Below are 20,160 nucleotides of genomic sequence, written 5' to 3'. Positions count from 1 at the left end.
GGCCCTTGCAGAGCAAGGTCAACACTACTTCTAGGTTTCAGAGCAAGTGACGAACTGATTGAAACGCTAGTAGCGCGTACCCGCTAACTAGCTAGCCATTTCACATCCGTTACATCAAGGACTGCAACGCTGCTGGGTTTCCACACAGACAACAGGTTTCCTGTGTGTGTCAAGAATGGTCCACCACCCAAAGGACAACCAGCCAACTTGACAACTGTGGGAAGCATTGAGTCAATGTAACAGTATAACTTTAGTACGTCCCCTCACCCATACCCGGCTCGAACCAGGGGAGCGGCCTTTGTGGCGCGATGGGTAACGATGCTTCGTGGGCGACCGTTGTTGATGTGTGCAGAAGGTCCCTGGTTCGCGCCCGTGTCGGGGCGAGGGGACTGTTTAAAGTTATACTGTTACATTGACACAAACCAGTGCCCCTGGTACCTACTACCATATCCCGTTTTAAGGCACGTCCCATAGGGCGGCGCACAATTGGGCCAGCGTTGTCCGGGTTTGGCCGGTGTAGGCCATCATTTTAAATAAGAATTTGTTTTTAACTGACTTACCTAGTTAACGGTTAAATAAATAAAATGACCAAATTTATTAAGGTGAGGCACATGTGTAGAAAGCCGTTAGTAGCCCAACATGCACATATCTCCCTGGCATATTACATCATTTATGCAGCCGCATACAAAACATTTTTGGACTAGCCTTGTGCTCACGTCAACAGGAAGGTGGCGTGGTGGTCCTTCGTGGGCAAATTTTGACATCAAACTTTGTCATCAAAGTCTGGCATTCTCTGGATTTATGGTGCTTTCAAAACAACTGGGAACTCTGGAAAAATAAAGCTTGACTCATGATGACGTCAGTGAGTTTCAGGTTGTCACTCTAGAAAGAGGCCCGAGTTCCGGATTTACAATTCCGAGTTGGATGACAGTTCAAAACTTATTTTCCTAGTCGTAGCTCGTTTTTCCCTGAGTTCCCAGTTGTCTTGAACTCACTAAAGTCAGATTTTGCAGTTCTGAGTTAAGAAGTTTTGAGCGCGGCTTAAACCCTGCTTCATTGACAGAATGGCCAATGTTGAATGTTTATAATTTTAAACTAGGAAAAGAGACCCTTAATCTTAGACTTGGGACCACACAGCCACTCCACTGAATATCAGGTTAATGATTGCTTTGCAATGCTTGCAGTTAGCCAATGCTGCTTCCAAACCACTCAACTTGTTGTGTAATGTTTGTCCAATGGCAGATAAAATGTATCAGGTTTTGATGGATCTATAATTTCTCTTCATTATTTCTCTTCGTATGACAAGGATTAAAAAGGATTTGCCAGTAGATTTCTAGAGACTATCTCTCTCATCGTCACTTAATGCATAGGTTTACCTCCACTGTATTCACATCCTACCATATCTTTGTCTGTACATTATGCCTTGAATCTATTCTACTGTGCCCAGAAACCTGCTCCTTTTACTCTCTGGTCCGAACGTACTAGACGACCAGTTCTTATAGCGTTTAGCYGTACCCTTATCCTACTCCTCCTCTGTTGATGTAGTGGTTAATCCAGGCCCTGCAGTGCCTAGCTCCACTCCCATTCCCCAGGCGCTCTCATTTGTTGACTTCTGTAACCGTAAAAGCCTTGGTTTCATGCATGTTAACATYAGAAGCCTCCTCCCTAAATTTGTTTTATTCACTGCTTTAGCACAMTCTGCCAACCCTGATGTCCTAGCAGTGTCTGAATCCTGGCTTAGGAAGACCACGAAAAACCCTGAAATGTCCCTAACTATAACATTTTCTGACAAGATAGAACTGCCAAAGGGGGCGGAGTTAGCCTGCAGAGTTCTGTCTTACTATCCAGGTCTGTGCCCAAACAATTTGAGCTTCTACCTTTAAAAATCCACCTTTCCAGAAACAAGTCTGTCACCGTTGCCGCTTGCTATAGACCACCTTCTGCCCCCAGCTGTGCCCTGGAAACCATATGTGAATTGCTTGCCCCCCATCTATCTTCAGAGCTCGTGCTGTTTGGTGACCTAAACTGGGACATGCTTAACACCCCGGCCAACCTACAATCTAAGCTTGATGCCCTCAATCTCACACAAATTATCAATGAACCTACCAGGTACAACCCCAAATCCGTAAACACGGGCACCCTCATAGATATCATCCTAACCAACCTGCCCTCCAAATACACCTCTGCTGTCTTCAACCAGAATCTGGGCGATCACTGCCTCATTGCCTGCGTCTGTAATGGGTCCGCGGTCAAACGACCACCCCTCATCACTGTCAAACGCTCCCTAAAACACTTCAGTGAGCAGCCTTTCTAATCGATCGGATAATGATCTCATTCTGTCAGTAGAGGATGCCTGGTTATTCTTTAAAAGTGCTTTCCTCACAATCTTCAATAAGCATGCCCCATTCAAAAAATGTAGAACCAGGAACAGATATAGCCCTTGGTTCACTCCAGACCTGACTGCCCTTGACCAGCACAAAAACATCCTGTGGTGTACTGCACTAGCATCGAATAGCCCCCTGCGATATGCACCTTTTCAGGGAAGTTAGTAACCAATATACACATGCAGTTAGGAAAGCAAAGGCTAGCTTTTTCAAACAGAAATTTGCGTCCTGTAGCACAAACTCCAAGAAATTCTGTGACACTGTAAAATCCATGGAGATTAAGAGCACCTCCTCCCAGCTGCCAGCTGCCCACTGCACTGAGGCTAGGAAACACTCTCACCACCGATAAATCTGTGATAATTAAGCATTTTTCTACAACTGGCCATGCTTTCCACCTGGCTACCCCTACCCTGGGCAACAGGCCTGCACCCCCCCCCCCCCCCCCACAGCAGCTTGCTCAAGCCTCCCCCATTTCTCCTTCACCCAAATCCAGATAGCTGATGTTCTGAAAGAGCTGCAAAATCTGGACCCCTACAAATCAGCCGGGCTAGACAATCTGGACCCTATCTTTCTAAAATTGTTGCAACCCCTGTTACTAGCATGTTCAACCTTTCTTTCGTATCGTCTGAGATCCCCAAAGATTGGAAAGCGGCCGCGGTCATCTCACTCTTCAAAGGGGGAGACACTCTAGACCCAAACACTGTTACAGACCTATATCTATCCTACCCTGCCTKTCCAAGGTCTTCAAAAGCCAAGTTAACAAACAGATCAYCGACCATTTTGAATCCCGCCGTACCTTCTCCGCTATGCAATCTGGTTTCCGAGCTGGTCATGGGTGCACCTCAGCCACGCTCAAGGTCCTAAACAATATCATAACCGCCATCGATAAGAGACAATACTATGCAGCTGTATTCATCGAACTGGCCATCGGCTTTCGACTCTTGTCAATCACCACATTCTTATCTGCAGACTGAACAGCCTTGGTTTCTCAAATGACTGCCTCGCCTGGTTCACCAACTACTTCTCAGAGTTCAGTGTGTCAAATCAGAGGGCCTGTTGTCCAGACCTCTGGCAGTCTCTATGGGGRTGCCACAGGGTTCAATTCTCGGGCCGACTCTTTTCTCTGTATGCATCAATGATGTCGCTCTTGCTGCTGGTGATTCTCTGATCCACCTCTACGCAGACGACAACATTCTGTATACTTCTGGCTCTTTAGACACTGTTAAAACTTCTTAGGGCTGCAATCCCGTTAATGGGTTCAATATGACAACAGCCAGTGAAAGTGCAGGGAGCCAAATTCAAACAACAAATCTCATAATTAAAATTCTTCAAGCATACAAGTATTTCACACCATTTTAAAGATACACTTCTTGTTAATCCCACCACAGTGTCCGATTTCAAAAAAGGCTTTACAGCGAAAGCACTACAAACGATTGTTAGGTCACCGCAAAATCACAGAAAAACACAGCCATTTTTCCAGCCAAAGACAGGAGTCACAAAAAGCAGAAAGAGAGAAAATTAATCACTAACCTTTGATGATCTTCATCAGATGACACTCATAGGACTTCATGTTACACAATACATATGTTTTGTTCAATAAAGTTCATATTGATATCCAAAAACCTCAGTTTACATTGGCGCCATGTTCAGAAATGCCTTCAAAATATCCRGAGAAATTGCAGAGAGCCACATCAAATAACAGAAATACTCATCATAGACTTTGATGAAAGATACATGTTTTACATAGAATTAAAGAAACTTGTTTTCAATGCAACCGCTGTGTCAGATTTCAAAAAAGCTTTACGGCAAAAGCACAATATTCAATAATAGTCAACAGAAGTCATAAATAGCATTATAAATCTTCATATCTTYGCCGGAATGCACTCGCAGGACTCCCACTTCCACAAGAAATGTTTGTTTTGTTCGGGAATGTCCATCAGTTATGTACAAATAGCTTCTTTTGTTAGCGCGTTTGGTAAACAAATCCAAAGTCACGAAGCGCGTTCACTAAAAGCAGACGAAATGTCAAAAAGTTCCGTAAGAGTCAGTAGAAACATGTCAAACGATGTATTGAATCAATCTTTAGGATGTTTTTAACATAAATCTTCAATAATGTTCCACCCGGAGAATTCCATTGTCTTCAGAAGTGCGATGGAACAGAGCTCCCTCATGTGAACGCGCATGGTCAGAGCATGGTCAGCTCATGGCAGACCTTACTCATTCCCGTCTCCTTCGGCCCCACTTCACAGAAGAAGCATCAGACAAGGTTCTAAAGACTGACATCTAGTGGAAGCCGTCGGAAGTGCAAACTGACTGATATCCCACTGTGTATTCGATAGGCGATGAGTTGAAAACCTACAAACCTCAGATTTCCCACTTCCTGGTTGGATTTTTTTTCTCAGGTTTTTGCCTGCCATATGAGTTCTGTTACACTCACAGACATCATTCAAACAGTTTTAGAAACTTCAGAGTGTTTTCTATCTAATATTAATATCCATATATTAGCAACTGGGACTGAGGAGCAGGCAGTTTACTCTGGGCACCTTTTCATCCAAGCTACTCAATACTGCCCCTGCAGCCATAAGAAGTTAACTAACCTCCAGACGAGCTTCAATGCCATACAACTCTCCTTCCGTGGCCTCCAACTGCTCTTAAATGCAAGTAAAACTAAATGCATGCTCTTCAACCGATCCCTGCCCACCCGTCCTGCATCACTACTTTGGACGGTTCTAACTACTGTTACGTTCCCCAGTTTCTGTGTTGTAGTTTCTATTTGATTGTGTGTGTGTGTTTCAGGAGATGGCTTCCTGAGTTCTAGGTGTCTGGTTAGACTGTAAACTCTCCTTCCAGACTCGCATTAAGCATCTCCAATCCAAAATGAAATCTAGAATCGGCTTCCTATTTCGCAACAAAGCATCCTTCACTCATGCTGGCAATCATACCCTCGTAAAACTGACTATCCTACCGATCCTTGACGTCATTTACAAAAACGGCGACGTCATTTACAAAATAGCCTCCAACACTCTACTCAGACTGCATCCAATTTGCTATCACAGTGCCATCCATTTTGTCACCAAAGCCCCATATACTACCCACCACTGCGACCTGAATGCTTTCGTTGGCTGGCCCTCGCTTCATACTCGTCGCCAAACCCACTGGCTCCAGGTCATCTACAAGACTTTGCTAGGTAAAGCCCCGCCTTATCTCAGCTCACTGGTCACCATAGCAGCACCCATCCATAGCACACGCTCTAGCAGGTATATTTCACTAGTCACCCCCAAAGCCAATTCTTCGTTCGACCGCATTTCCTTCCAGTTCTCTGCTGCCAATGACTGGAACGAACTGCAAAAATCACTGAAGCTGGAGACTCATATCTACCTCACTAGCTTTAAGCACCAGCTGTCAGAGCAGCTCACAGATCACTGCACCTGTACATAGCCCATCTGTAAATAGCCCATCCAACTACCTCATCCCCATACTGTTATTTATTTTGCTCCTTTGCACCCCAGTATCTCTACTTGCACACATCTTCTGCACCTCTATCACTCCAGTGTTTAATTGCTATATTGTAACTATTTCACCACTATGGCCTATTTATTGCCTTGCCTCCCTTATCCTACCTCATTTGCACACACTGTATATATACTTTTTCTATTGTATTATTTACTGCATGTTTGTTTATTCCATGTGTAACTCTGTGTCGCTTTGCTTTATCTTGGCCAGGTCGCAGTTGTAAATGAGAACTTGGTCTCAACTAGCTTACCTGGTTAAATAAAGATCAAATAAATAAAAGATTGTCGACTTGATTCATGATGATGACTGCTAGCGAAGATTTTGAAAGTATGATATTGACATCAGTCCAATCAAMGCTACTGTTGACCTAGTGGTTAGTGTTGGACTAGTAACCAAAAGGCTGCAAGATCGAATCCCAGAGCTGACAAGGTAAAAATCTGTCGTTCTGCCCCTGAACAAGGCAGTTAACCCACTGTTCCTAGGCCGTCATTGAAAATAATAATTTGTTCTTAACTGACTTGCCTTGTTAAATAAAGGTATAAATATATATCTGTGGCCAATGACCTTGAGCTTTCTTGGATAGGGACTTCTAATGTAACTATGGCAGCACCCAAGGGGTTTGACTTTTCTAGCTCTACCCTTAGACTTGGTGGTGACGTAGTGTCCCCATGAGTGACAGAACACTGAGCCAATCACGGCGCAACGCTCTGTATTTTCTGCCTGCTTGCCCTACCACCACAGAAAGCACTGAGCTAGGCTGAAACACCTGCATTTTGAAGCTGCGTTACTCAAGAAAGCAAAAAGAGACCATGTTTGTGTGCGGCTTTATTAACTCTATATTCTTTACATTATTTTCGAACTGATATGTGACACGTATTAATGCCAAAATAACATGCAAAACAGGCAAGCCCCCACCAAAAAAAGAAACTACATTTTATATGCATGTGTATGCTAAAAATGGGGGGGCTCTGCCCTGAATGACAGGTCGCCACAGATATGCTACTGTACACAACCACTCCCCTGTGGTAAATTCCTCCATAGTAGATTGTATTGTGGTGTGGTGCAGTAAGGCCAGTCTGCTATTGGTATATACTGTAGTAGTTCCCAGAGTGTAACCTAGCAGGGTGTGTCATCAAATAAAATAGTATATTTCACATGCTGAGTACAACTTTACAGTGAAATGCTTACTTACAAGCCCTTAATCAACAATGTAGTTTTAAGAAAAAATAAGTGTTAAGTAAAAAATGGATAAGTAATAAAAAACTGTAACAAAGTTAAAGAGCAGCATAACATTAGCGAGGCTAAAGACAGGGGGGTACCGGTACAGAGTTAATGTGGGGGCACCAGTTAGTTGAGATAATATGTACACAACTCTGTATAGTCATCAGATAGCAGTCAGACCATGTGTACGTGCAAAAACAGTTGTCTGCCTAGACGTGCCCTGTTGAGCAGCTAGGAGGTGAAACAGAGTGAGTTCTGCGGACTATCAACTATTTCCAATGCTACCATATATTATACAATGGTTACCTTTTCTATTGGAAGATTCCTATTCACAGTTCTTATGCAGTGAACAGGTTTGACACAGTGAGTGCTTGTGATCATTCTACATGAACAAGAAGTTCCTATCAAACAAGACTTTTGGAACCAAGACTGTTTCTGTCCTGATTCTAGTATGAGTATGTTGTCAACCGAACAGCCAGCTCTTTGGAGGGCAGAGAGCGCTTCACTTTGTCAGCCACGGTCAGGGGGAGGTCAGCCTCGGTCAAGAGAGCGAGAGATGAGTCATAAGGGTAGTTCCCACTGTTCTGGAGCAAGGGTGGGGTGAACTTTGCCCGATTTTTTTTATTTATTTTTAAATTAGCTTTCGCAATTCACGTCTATAATATAAATTGCAGTTAAACTATTTGGAAATGTCCCTTTCAGGACCTCTCCAAGACAGAATGTTGAATCAAATAATATTTGAACTTACTCCACCACAGGGATCATCAACTAGATTCAGCCGTGGGTTGATTTTTATATATATATATATATATATATATATATATATATATAATTTTTTTTCTTTTTTTTTTTTTCTTGAGTGGATGGTCGGGGGGCTGGAACATAATTACAATTTGTAGACTGCATATTGACCGCGAGATACCCAAACGGATATGTTTGACTAAAATATCATTTCAAAGCTTGCTTACATTTGCATATGATCATGTCAAATCTCTCTATGCGTGGGAATACTTGAACAGATTTCTTAACTTAAAATGACTTGGAGCTGATTTTCTGGTGTTTTATTTTTTTGGTCTTATGTCCAAAAATGAATATCTCACACACAAAATTATTATTATTATATATTTTTTTATCCCCTTTTCTCCCCAATTTTCGTGGTATCCAATCGCTAGTAATTACTATCTTRTCTCATCACTACAACTCCCGTACGRGCTCGGGAGAGACGAAGGTCGAAAGCCACGCGTCCTCCGAAGCACAACCCAACCAAGCTGCGATGCAGTGCCCTAGACCACTGCGCCACCCGGGAGGCCCCTTATTTTTTATTTTTTGCTCAGAAAACTTGGGGGGGGGCCAAATTTGGTCAGCCAGTTGGGGAACCCTGCTCAACTGGTTTTCTGGGTGGTTGGTCCTCATACCCTTTGGGAATTTGAGACAAAATATCCACAGGAAAGTATTATTAATCAGACTTTTCAAAACACTGGTGGTGTTTCTGTCTCCAGAAGCATGCGCACACGATGTAAATGCATGCAGGCAGAGCATAGTAGGCCAGCTCCTGCATGTTTACATTGCTCTGTGCATGCTTCAGGTGATCCTGGTTGTTTAATGAGGAAGACTTGTACTGATAACTGCAATTTCTCTCATTGATGCGTATCCGTCTTTCAGACTTGGCTATTGTWTGTTGTTCAGGATATTGGATGTTTGTACGAGATTGGATCTGTCTGTGGCGGCGGTTAAGAGTGTTGGGCCAAAACCAAAAGGTCACTGGTTTAAATCCCCGAGCCAACTAGGTGAAAAATCTCTGTGCTTAATCCTAATTGGTCCTGTAAATCGCTCTGGATAAGAGCATCTGCTAAATGACTGAAATGTCTGGCACTGTCTCAAAGATCTGTCCTCTGATCTGAAAGAACTGGCCAGCTGAATGATGAGCTTCTTTTCACCTCAAGTCATTTTCCAATCAGAGCAGAAGGTGTGGTCAGATTTCTGTTGTTTTCATACCAACAGGGTCTAGCTTCCAATGGAAAGATGGGGCTGGTGCAGTGGTTCCTATGTCACCTGCTGTGCATCAACTATATCTTTATTATGCCTAATAAACTCCTCTCATTTCCTCCCCTGTAGATGGGTCTGGTACAGTGGTTGAAGGGCCAGTTCTTGTGTACCCTGATCATCTGCTATGGGTTCTTGGTCAGCGGTCTCCTGGTCAACCTATTACAGATCTGCACTCTGCCCCTCTGGCCAATCAACAAGCAGCTGGCCCGGCGGATCAACTGTAAACTGGGATACTCCCTCACCAGCCGTGAGTAGGATATCACTCTCTTTCACTATTGTTTCACTTAACTGATGCTGCAGGGGCTATACTCTAACGTTGTGCAATAACTGAAATATAAAGTTACTGTAGCTGCTGACACAGTGGTCTATTATTTATGCTCTGCTAGGCTAGGTTGTGCTGTGTTATGTTAATGTTATGTTGTGTTGTGTGTTCCCCAGAGTCTGTGGCGCTCCTAGAGTGGTGGTCTGGCACTGAAGTAACTTTCTACACAGACCCAGCGAACTACCAAATCTACGGCAAAGAGAACGCCATCATCGTCCTTAACCACAACTTTGAAATAGACTTTCTGTGTGGCTGGACCTTCTGTGACAGATTTGGGGTCCTTGGGGTAAGAGAACAGGGATTTTTGTCAATTCATCTGTCTTAGATTTCTCGCATCCTCTCTCGTTATCTCYGTCTCAAAACGCATTGGAGAAGAAAGTCCAATGGGAGGGACCTTGGAACTTGTCCTCCAATACTGTCGAAGAAGGTGGGAAGCAAGGAATTGCATCAAGACTGAGAAGAGACTAAGATTTTCAGAAGTTGTTTGATGCCCTCTGTGTTATTGTGTTTGAATAATCTTTCCCTTTCCAGGCCTCCAAATGTTTAGCCAAGAAAGAGTTGTCGTACCTGCCTGTGATTGGCTGGATGTGGTACTTCCTGGAGATGGTGTTTATTAAGAGGAAGTGGGAGGAGGATGAGAGGAGCTTTGTCCAGAGTCTTCAGAACCTACGGGATTACCCCGAGAACTTCTGGGTGAGCCTTCGAACACAATCAATAATGATTGACACTTAATAGTCCAAAGTTGACTGGGCATGTATAGTTCATGAGAGGATGTAACCGGTCTTTTCAAACTCCTTATTCCAAACTTTCTTTGGTACTATGTAAACATGCATATGCAGTATGGTTGTTAATTTATAAGATTGTATTGATCGACACAATCAATATGAGTATGCAGGTTGGTTGGTCAGTCAAAACATAGCAGTGACACTACAGTGAATCTCTGTGTGCCAGTTCCTGCTCCACTGTGAGGGAACACGCTTCACAGAGGAGAAGCATCAGATCAGTATGAAGGTGGCAGAGAAGAAAGGCCTGCCTAAACTCAAACACCACCTCCTGCCCAGGACCAAGGGCTTCTGGGTAGCCGTCCAGAACCTCAGAGGGACAGGTACGGAACCCTGGGGAGCTCCAGAATGACCAAATGCTACTCATGTCATGACTCATGATTGTATATCTCTGCATTATTTTGGATAAAGACTGATGCCAATGAACTTTTGACAACTTAATGTTTTTGTCTCTGTAACCCCTTCAGTTGCTGCGGTGTACTGTTGTACACTAAATTTCAGAAACAACGAAACACCAACCTTGCTGGGAGTTATCAACGGGAAAAAATATCATCCAGATTTATACATAAGGTATTTAATAATGAATTTCAGCCTGCATTTTCTATCGCAAGCTGGGCTGTGAGTGGAACATGGGATGGCCATTGGTTAGAGGCTAAACTCACTGATTTCAAGGCCCTTATATTGGCTTATTGGACTTATACTGAACAAAAATATAAACGTAACATTCAACAATTTCAAAGATTTTACTGACTTACAGCTTATATGAGGAAATCAGTCAATTTAAATAAATTCATTAGGCCCTAATCTATGGATTTCACATGACTGGGAACACGGATATGAAACTGTTGGTCACAGATGCCTTAAAGGTAGGAGCATGGTTTAGAAACCCAGTCAGTATCTGGTGTGCCCACATGCAGCCGGACACATCTCCTTCGCATAGAGTTGATCTGGCTGTTGATTGTGGAATGTTGTTCCATTCTTCTTCAATGGCTGTGCTAAGTTGCTGGAAATTGTCGGGAACTGGAATACGATGTCATACAYACAGATCCAGAGCATCCCAAACATGCTCAATAGGTGACATGTCTGGTGAGTATGCAGGCCATGGAAGAACTGGGACACTTTCATTTTCCAGGAATTGTGTACAGATACTTGTGACGTGGACCCGTGCATTGGGGTGGCAGGTAGCCTAGTGGTTAGAGCGTTGGGCCAGTAAACGAAAAGTTGCTAGATCGAATCCCCGAGCAGGCAAGGTAAAAAATCTGTCGTTCTGCCCCTGAACAAGGCCACTGCCCCTGAACAAGGCCACTGTTCCTAGGCTGTCATTAGTAATAAGAATTTGGTCTTAACCGATTGCCTAGTTAAATAAAGGTGAAAATATATATATATCTGTGGCCAATGACCTTGAGCTTTCTTTWAAGTATCCTGCTGAAAMACRAGGGRATGGCKGCAGATGAATGGCAYGACAATGGGCCTCAGGATCTCATCACGGTATCTCTGTGCATTCAAATTGCCATCGACATTAAAAGAAAAACTGTTTSTTGTCCGTAGCTTATGCCTGCCCATGCCATAACCCCACCGTCACCATGGGGCACTCCGTTCACAACGTTGACATCAGCAAACCGCTTGCCCACACGACGTTGGACGTACTGCCAAATTCTCTAAAATGACATTGCAGTCGGTTTATGTTAGAGAAATAATCATGCCAATTGCACTCTCCAACTTCAGATCTGTTGAATTGTGTGTGCACATTTTAGTGGACTTTTATTGTCCCCAGCACAAGGTGTACCTGTGTAATAATGATGCTGTTAATCAGCTTCTTGATATGCCACACCTGTCAAGTGGATGGATTATCTTGGCAAAGGAGAAATGCTCACTAACAGGGATGTAACCAAATGTGTTCAACATTTTAGAGAAATAAGCTTTTTGTGCGTATGGAACTTTTCTGGGATCTTTTATTTCAGCTCATGAAACATGGGAACAACACTTGTTACGTTTATATTTTTTTCAGTGTATTTTAATGGACCATAAAGTTCTATTGAATTGGACAGCTGAAAGCCTACCTGTCTCTTCTGCTCCCTGTCGCTTATGCCTCCCCGTTTCTAGGAGAATCCCTCTGGAGTCCGTACCAGAAGATGAGGCTGAATGTTCCTCCTGGCTTCACAAACTCTACCAGGAGAAGGTAGTGTTATAATTGAGGAGAGGGATCACACTATGGACCAGATTTACTAACTAAGCATTTGCACAAGGTGCAGAGTTTGCATCTATTTGTTCACTATTAAAGGACTAAAAACAAGGACAAAGCTAAAACTCTCCATTTAAATGAGTTTAATGTCAATACCTACTCTTCACATTATACCTTTGTTCTGTCCCCAATGTTTAATTCACCAGCACTCTGCACCAAACGCTTTCTTCCCTGTTAGTTTGATTCATTGTATTATTATAGTGCCATGCATCTGGATTAGATTAGATAGAGCTTTATGTTTTGAACAGCCAGCTCTTTGGATTGCAGTAAGCACCAAGGACAAAGCTAAAAGCTCAAACTCGCTTAATTTACACTTTATATGATGTAAATTGCCAGGTCATTCCACAAAAGTGCCTCTTGCATCCCTTTGATATTTTAAGTGGAAATTGTGCACCAATATTGGATTTTAAAGCATGTTTTATTAAGTGCCCTTTAATATAGACCGCATGGCGAATTCAGTAAATATGATTTTTAATATTAATAAAGGCTTGCTAAAGTGCTAAAATTCAGCATTTACATCTGTCCTTCATTTTATGGTCAACCCTGTTAAGTGAACTGAACTCTCGGTTTAATATGGTGAAACTATTCCTTTAAAAAAAAAGTTTTACAAATGAATGTTTTCCATTGAACATCGAAWAGTGAAATCATAGTGTAAAAGCTGATTCTACTCTTTTTGGCCATTCTGTTACCCATAGACAGGCTAGAAATGTTTTAACAATTAAAACAATTTTGTGAAGCTTGCATTCAATTGCCACTCCGTTGCACAAAAGTTTCCATTCCCCCGTCACATGGGGATTTATGGCTGATTTTAAGAAATCGTCAACCCTGTTACTTTATTTGGCACTTTGGCACACTATATAAAACATTTTATTTAACCTCTTGAGATGGGAACTTGTTTTTTTTTATGAAGTTGAACATGTGCTCTTGGAGACAATGTTAAAATGGTCCATTTAAAAATATATATATATTTAACCAAGTTATGACCCAAACACTTTCATCAATGTATTTTTATTCTATTTAACTAGGCAAGTCAGTTAAGAACACATTCTTATTTACAATGAYGGCCTGGTAAAAAGGCCTCCTGCGGGGCCTKGGATTTAAAAATAAATAGAATATAAATGTAGGACAAAACACGCATCACAATAACACTATATAGAGACCTAAAACCACAACACAACATGGCAGCAACACAACATGGCAGCAACACAACATGGCAGCAACACAACATGGCAGCAGCACTTGCACAATCTGTAAAATGTACCCGTGGCCCATTTAGATTAGATTAGTACTAAATTGCACTGCATTAAAGAGATCCATATACTATATCAGATATACAAAAAGACAGCTTTAAGGACTTTGAACCCCTCCCTTCCCACTTTCTTGTGGTTATGGCTGTGAAGCCAATGGACTATGCTCCTGTTTGTTAGGTTGCTGATGTGCTCATGTATTGTGCTTCTAGGACCAGTTCCAGGAGGACTACAGCCRGACAGGGTGTTTCCCTGGCCCTGTAGTCACGCCTCCACGTGGGCCCTGGGCCCTGATCAACTGGATAGGCTGGACCTGCCTTCTCCTATACCCCCTCTACCTCCTCCTGGTCCAGCTGGTCAACTCTGGGTCTATTCTCACCATACTGGCCACCGTGGGCTTCTGCTCTGCAGGTTGGTCTTATTGGTATATACTTCAGAGGTCATCATCTAGTGGCCCCCGAGCCAAATCCGGCCTTGAGACAATKTTAATGTAGCCAGCCAAGATTATTCAAGTTCACTATAGAGGGCTTGCAGTTGCGTCACAAATAACCTAGCAACCGCACCAAGCGCCATGTTGAAGTCCTTCAGTCGTCCATATGGCTAGCTGCGTTTTGCTACCACCCAAAACTTGGAAGATTGCCCATTATTTAGTTTTTCTAAGGACCCAGAAAACGGAGGCAGTGGGAGAACTTATTCAATTAAGTAAATATATTATGAAAATGATCAAACTGTATTTTTAGCTAGCTAGTTTGCTACAGAAACTTAGTGTGCAGGCTAACACAATGTTAGCTAACATTACATACTGTGTAGCTAGCTATGTGAATTAAATATCACCAGWTTGCTAGCTAACAGCCATAGAGGGTGAAAGGATTAGCTAGCTGTCAGAGAAGGCAGAGTAGGCTACTCTGGATAGGGCAAGTACCTTTGTGGGAGGACCTCATGAAACTATTCTCCAGTTCGAGTCCCTAGCGAGAAACTGAGGACAGATATTTCAACACAATTTTCAGTGCTGTCTAATTAGAGTACAATGAAGCCTGTTTCTTTGACGTTTTCTGTCCTCAGCTACAGAGCGCTATGGATCCGTCTGCAGATGAATGTCCCAAGAGAGTAAGGGTACATCCTTGTATGCCATGGATTATGTGTACCTACAGTATGTTAGCAAAWATAGTTTAAARGTTACACAATGTATACACATTTTACAACTGGAGCAGGGCAACCCTGCTGGGGGTGCAGGCTTCTGTTCCAGTACTAACACACCTAAGTAGTTAATAATCAAGTGTGCTCCCCACTGTAGATCATGGAAACCATGTGTTTGGTGTACTTGATACCATTCCACTCCAGCTATTACCATGAGCCTGTTCTCCCCAATTAAAGTGYCTCCATTGCAGTGGAGATGTAATTTTTGCTTTAGTAATAACAGTTAACTTACATGTAAAGGTTAGACATTTTAGTAAGTAATCTTCAAAGAATCAACACTTTCCTATAATTTCAAACTACAAGTAAGCTACGTGTTTAAGCTTGTTTTAATTAACTATTTTTCAAGATGAACTAGTGTTGATTAATCACAGATCACAATTCTGTGTYGTATTCTCAAATGAACATGACCTTTTTGTTCAGTCATAAGCTCTACAATTAGTTGTAATTGATTGCCACTATTTCTCAGGATATCAGCCATGTGAACCCATTTTGTAGCTGATAATGACATGCAACACCAATGCAGCCACAGGCCTACAGCAGTGGTTCCAAACTCCAGTCCTCCAGYTCCCCCAACAGYCCAACTCCAGTTCCCCCAACAGCACACATTGTTGTAGCCCCAGACAAACATACCTGATTCAACTCAGAGGGCCTGATTAGTTGAATCAGGTGTTTGTCTGGGGCTACAATAAAACTGTACTGTTGGGGGTACTCAAGGACTGGAGTTTGGAACCACTGGCCTATAGTATGATGGCATTATCCTTATGGGCATTTGCTATTCACCCCTTGACATTGCATCTGAAGCAGAGAATAKCTTAACTCACACACTGTTTACATATTGTTCAGCTATGTTATCAATTTAAAAACCATACCATTAGACAATGTATATGAGRCTAATCATTATACTGGATTTTGTACATGCTTTGGTTCAAATCCAACCCTTGTAATCTAGGTGGTGAAATGTCTGAAAGAAGGAGATGTGATCATTAGCTTAAAACACACAACTACCAAGTCAAGATACTTTTCTCCCAGAACATCTGAGTGGCACTGTGATAATGAAGATGGTTWGCCTAAGACTACCACAATTACATTGTCTATGCGAAATGTGTTTAAATTGTAAAGAAATAAAAKAGTTGGGCTATAAGATACTTATTCAATGGGACTCGTCTCAGCAGAGATGAGACGATATGTTTCATTTCACCCAGACAACAATATATCCTATTAAACTGTATGTTTACAATAGCAACAACAGTCTATTACATGTTGCATATTACATTTGATATATTCATATGGTTTAAGGGGGCACCTTTGTCATGACGACAAGGTGAAGGTGCTCTACTCAAATGGCACAACAGAATCATTCAGATTGACCAAAGCACAGCATATGACAACCATCTCGTATAATTGAGGGTTGTCTCCTTTTCATGTCTGGAAAATGACAAAGTAGTAGAAACTGATGTTGCAGCATTTCTCATCTTCAGTGGGAATCCCATCTTGAGGCCAGCTGGTGAACCTACAGTACATAAACATATGAAAAGCACACCTGATGTTAGACTATCGCTTCTTCAGGTCACCTATACCATCAGGGCTCTTGATTGTTTGGTTGTGTTTAATTCATTCAGGTGTTTGTCATAAAGATTCAATCTATTGTTGGACTGGAACAGTCACACAGCAGGTTGTCTTGGCACATTGAGGCCTTTGCCCTGTAATGTCCATACATTTTCCCTCTTATGAATAATCATATGATAATCACTGGAGGATTTTTTTTTTTTTAGACAACAATGTCCTCCAGACTATATGTAGGTCATATTGTACAATTTGCGTCTACCCTTTTCATGGTCATGGCTAGGGCTAGAAGGGATCCAGATATTGTCAAATTAAAGTCATATGACATTTTGTAGCAGATTAGAATTTAGGCAGAAGGTTACGGTTATCTATAAATGCAAAACCCAAAAAATACTTTTGACAAAAGCTGGTTGCATTCAAGACAAGGTCGTTTTTATTCATCTGTTGTCAGTGTTAGTAGAGTAGGCCTAGGCTACCATCGTATWAAAAAAAAGATTCTGGTMATTTATCCACCCTTACAAAAAAAAGATTGCCGTTTTGAAACTGCTGTAACTGCAGTCGGCTGTGGTATTTTGGACGCAGTATTTACAGCCCCCCCCCTCGTATGGGCAATCATGTGTAGTCGAATTGCATGAATTGTTTATCAAAGGCCACCTTACCACCTCACTCCATTTGCACACACTGTATACAGATTTTTCTATTGTGTTATTGACTGTATGATTGTTTATCCCATATGTAACTGTTGTTTTCGTCGCACTGCTCTGCTTTATCTTGGCCAGGTCGCAGTTGTAAACGAGAACTTGTTCTCAACCAAACTAAACTTGAAAATCAGACTTGATTTACTAGTGATGAATTGATCGTACAGTAGCAGACCTGTTACTGACAGCTGTCTGGATTGAGKGCTTGACGGCCAGGTGTTTTCCTAACTTTTCTGACAGTTCTTGAGACTTCTCTCACCAACGGTGTTTCATGATTGCGGCGAATCTGTAAACGTTTTTCCCCCGTTGTCTTTGCTGCCTTGTTACTCAACAGAAAATGACTGTGGTGATGAGTCCACTAGTTTTAGGCACTTATGCTGTTTGGGGTAGCCACTCGGCTGTTGTCWGAATAATTAATGCGATGGTCTTCCAACATGGCCGCTAGGAGGCGTCGTACATCCAACTGCAAGCCCTGTTTTCTTTTTTGTGACTAAACTCGCCTTCAACCAGGGCCGCTTTGTGACAGGTGTGACTAACTCTTGCTAAAAGGTCTTTTTGTTAGTACATTCTCAATCTTATCCATTGTTTACCAAATATTTTGAAACGGACCAACAGCAAGAACAGATTGTTCCTTCCTCTTGGAAAGTACTGAATAATATCGCATGACTGTAATGCCATTGGTTGGTACCGCTTACACGATAGTGTTGGCACAAATCATACCGTTGAAAAAGTTGGTCAAACATTTCCACTGGATAATGTAACCAGACTTCATAATATTCGCCTCAGCATACAGTATGTTCATCCCTTTCCTCTCTATTCCATTCTCAGTGTCAGTTGGTGTGCGCTGGATGATTGGACAGACTGAGATTAAGAGAAGCTCCAGCTATGGGGTCCCACTGAACTGAGGAGATGGCCTTACAACTGCAAGATCCTTCCCAGCTCCCAGGGACCACTCACATTACCAATATCATCCCTACAGCACAGTTCACCTCCAGCAAATAACTCATTCCAAAGAAAGAATGTTGCTGGTCAGAGATGGCATTGCATTCAACTCAAGTACGACAAGAAGGGTGGAAGGTGCTTCAGCAGTCTCTTGCCAATACATGAATATACTGCACCTACAAACACATACTGTGCATTCAAAGTATTTAGACCCCTTGACTTTTTACAGATTGTTACRTTAGCCTTATTCTAAAATGGATTAAATAGTTTCCCCCCTCAATCTACACACAATACCCCATAATGACAAAGYAAAAACAGGTTAAGAATTTTTKKGGAAAAAATTATSACATTTACATAAATATTCAGACCCTTTACTCTGTAATTTGTTGAAGAACCTTGAGGCGATTAGCCTTGAGTCTTGGGTATGACGCTACAAGCTTGGCACGCCTGTATTTGGAGAGTTTCTCCCATTATCTGCAGATCCTCAAGCTCTGTCAGGTTGGATGGGGAGCGTYGCTGCGCAGCTGTTTTCAGGTCTCTCCAGAGATGTTCGATCGGGTTCAAGTCTCCACTCAGACTTGTCTCRAAGCCACTCCTGCATTGTCTTGGTTGTGTGCTTAGGGTCATTGTCCAGTTGGAWGGTGAACCTTCGCCCCAGTCGGAGGTCCTGAGAACTCTGGAGCAGGTTTTCATCAAGGATCTCTATGTACTYTGCTCCGTTCATCTTTCCCTCAATCCTGACTAGTYTCCCAGTCCCTGCCGCTGAAAAACATCCCAACAGCAAGATGCYGCCACCACCATRCTTCACCGTAGGGATGGTGGCAGGGTTCCTCCAGATGTGATGCTTGGCATTCAGGCCAAAGAGTAAAATCTTGCTTCTCATGGTCTGAGAGTCTTTAGGTGCCTTTTGGCAAACTGCAAGTGGGCTGTCATGTGCCTTTTTACTGAGGAGTGGCTTCCGTCTGGCCACTCTACCATAAAGGCCTGATTGGTAGAGTGCTGCAGAGATAGTTAACCTTCCAGAAGGACAACTTTCCCAATCTCACAGAGGAGCTCTGTCAGAGACCATCGGGTTCTTGGTCACCTCCCTGACCAATGCACTTCTCCCCTGATTGCGCAGTTTGGCCGGGCAGCCAGCTCTAAGAAGAGTCTTTGTGGTTCCAAACTTCCATTTTAAGAATGGAGGCCAATGTGTTCTTGGGGATCTTCAATGCTGCAGAAATGTTTTGGTACCCTTCCCCAGATCTGTGCCTCGACACAATCCTGTCTCGGAGCTCTACGGACAATTCCTTTGACCTCATGACTTGGTTTTTGCTCTGACATGCAATGTCAACTGTGGGACTTTATATAGACAGGTGTKCCTTTCCAAATCATGTCCAACCAATTTAATTTACCACAGGTGGACTCAATCAAGTTGTAGAAACAGCTCAAGGATGATCAATGGAAACAGGATGCACCTGAGCTCAATTGAGTCTCATGGCAAAAGGTCTGAATCCTAATGTAAATAAGATATGTTTTCACTTTGTCATTTTGAGTTTTTTTTAAAATTTCATCCAGTTTAGAATGTGACAATGTGGAAAAAGTCAAGGGGTCTGAATACTTTCCGAATGCACTGTAGGTTCAGGGCATGCATACATGTCTTTGTTGTCCTTGCCATATCACAACACGCTTTAGTCATACATGTTGGTGTGTGTTAAATGCACTAAAATTGTGATAAATGGACAACTTTTTTGCACATGAGATTCTGTAATAAACTGAAGTACCAGATAAGCCCACTTCACAGGTTGACGCTGGCTTTAGTTTCAGCAGTGTGTACGTACAAACGCAGGCACTCCCTTCWATTTTAAGATCCTGTGTAAACATTACCATGTTATGTTTGATGAATCTAGGACATACTAATCTCACAGCATTTCTTAAAGATGTAATATTGTTTGTACATAGCAGAGGACCAGAAAGTGTGTGTGTGCATTCAGCAGCAGGGAGTGAGATCGGACCGTTGTCTC

General features: G+C 42.5%; 1 protein-coding gene across 2 annotated transcripts in view; it reads left to right on the top strand.

Annotated features, from left to right (window-relative positions):
* The window catches only part of LOC112070317 (1-acyl-sn-glycerol-3-phosphate acyltransferase delta), a 27,065-nt gene extending 7,115 nt beyond the window's left edge, over window positions 1-19,950 (top strand). For both annotated transcript variants that reach the window (XM_024137734.2, XM_024137735.2), the window contains exons 2-9: window positions 9,234-9,411; window positions 9,603-9,772; window positions 10,018-10,179; window positions 10,438-10,591; window positions 10,736-10,838; window positions 12,372-12,447; window positions 13,970-14,168; window positions 18,044-19,950. In XM_024137734.2, coding sequence (XP_023993502.1) covers window positions 9,234-9,411; window positions 9,603-9,772; window positions 10,018-10,179; window positions 10,438-10,591; window positions 10,736-10,838; window positions 12,372-12,447; window positions 13,970-14,168; window positions 18,044-18,120 — 1,119 coding nt within the window. In that variant the 3' untranslated portion in view covers window positions 18,121-19,950. The remainder of the gene's footprint in view (window positions 1-9,233; window positions 9,412-9,602; window positions 9,773-10,017; window positions 10,180-10,437; window positions 10,592-10,735; window positions 10,839-12,371; window positions 12,448-13,969; window positions 14,169-18,043) is intronic.
* The last annotated feature ends 210 nt before the right edge of the window (window positions 19,951-20,160 follow it).

This window comes from Salvelinus sp. IW2-2015, unplaced genomic scaffold, assembly GCF_002910315.2.
Source record: "Salvelinus sp. IW2-2015 unplaced genomic scaffold, ASM291031v2 Un_scaffold1287, whole genome shotgun sequence".
Classification (NCBI taxonomy): Eukaryota; Metazoa; Chordata; class Actinopteri; order Salmoniformes; family Salmonidae; genus Salvelinus; species Salvelinus sp. IW2-2015.
The sequence above is the reverse complement of the archived record's forward strand: the minus strand, read 5'-3'. Positions and strand labels throughout refer to the sequence as shown.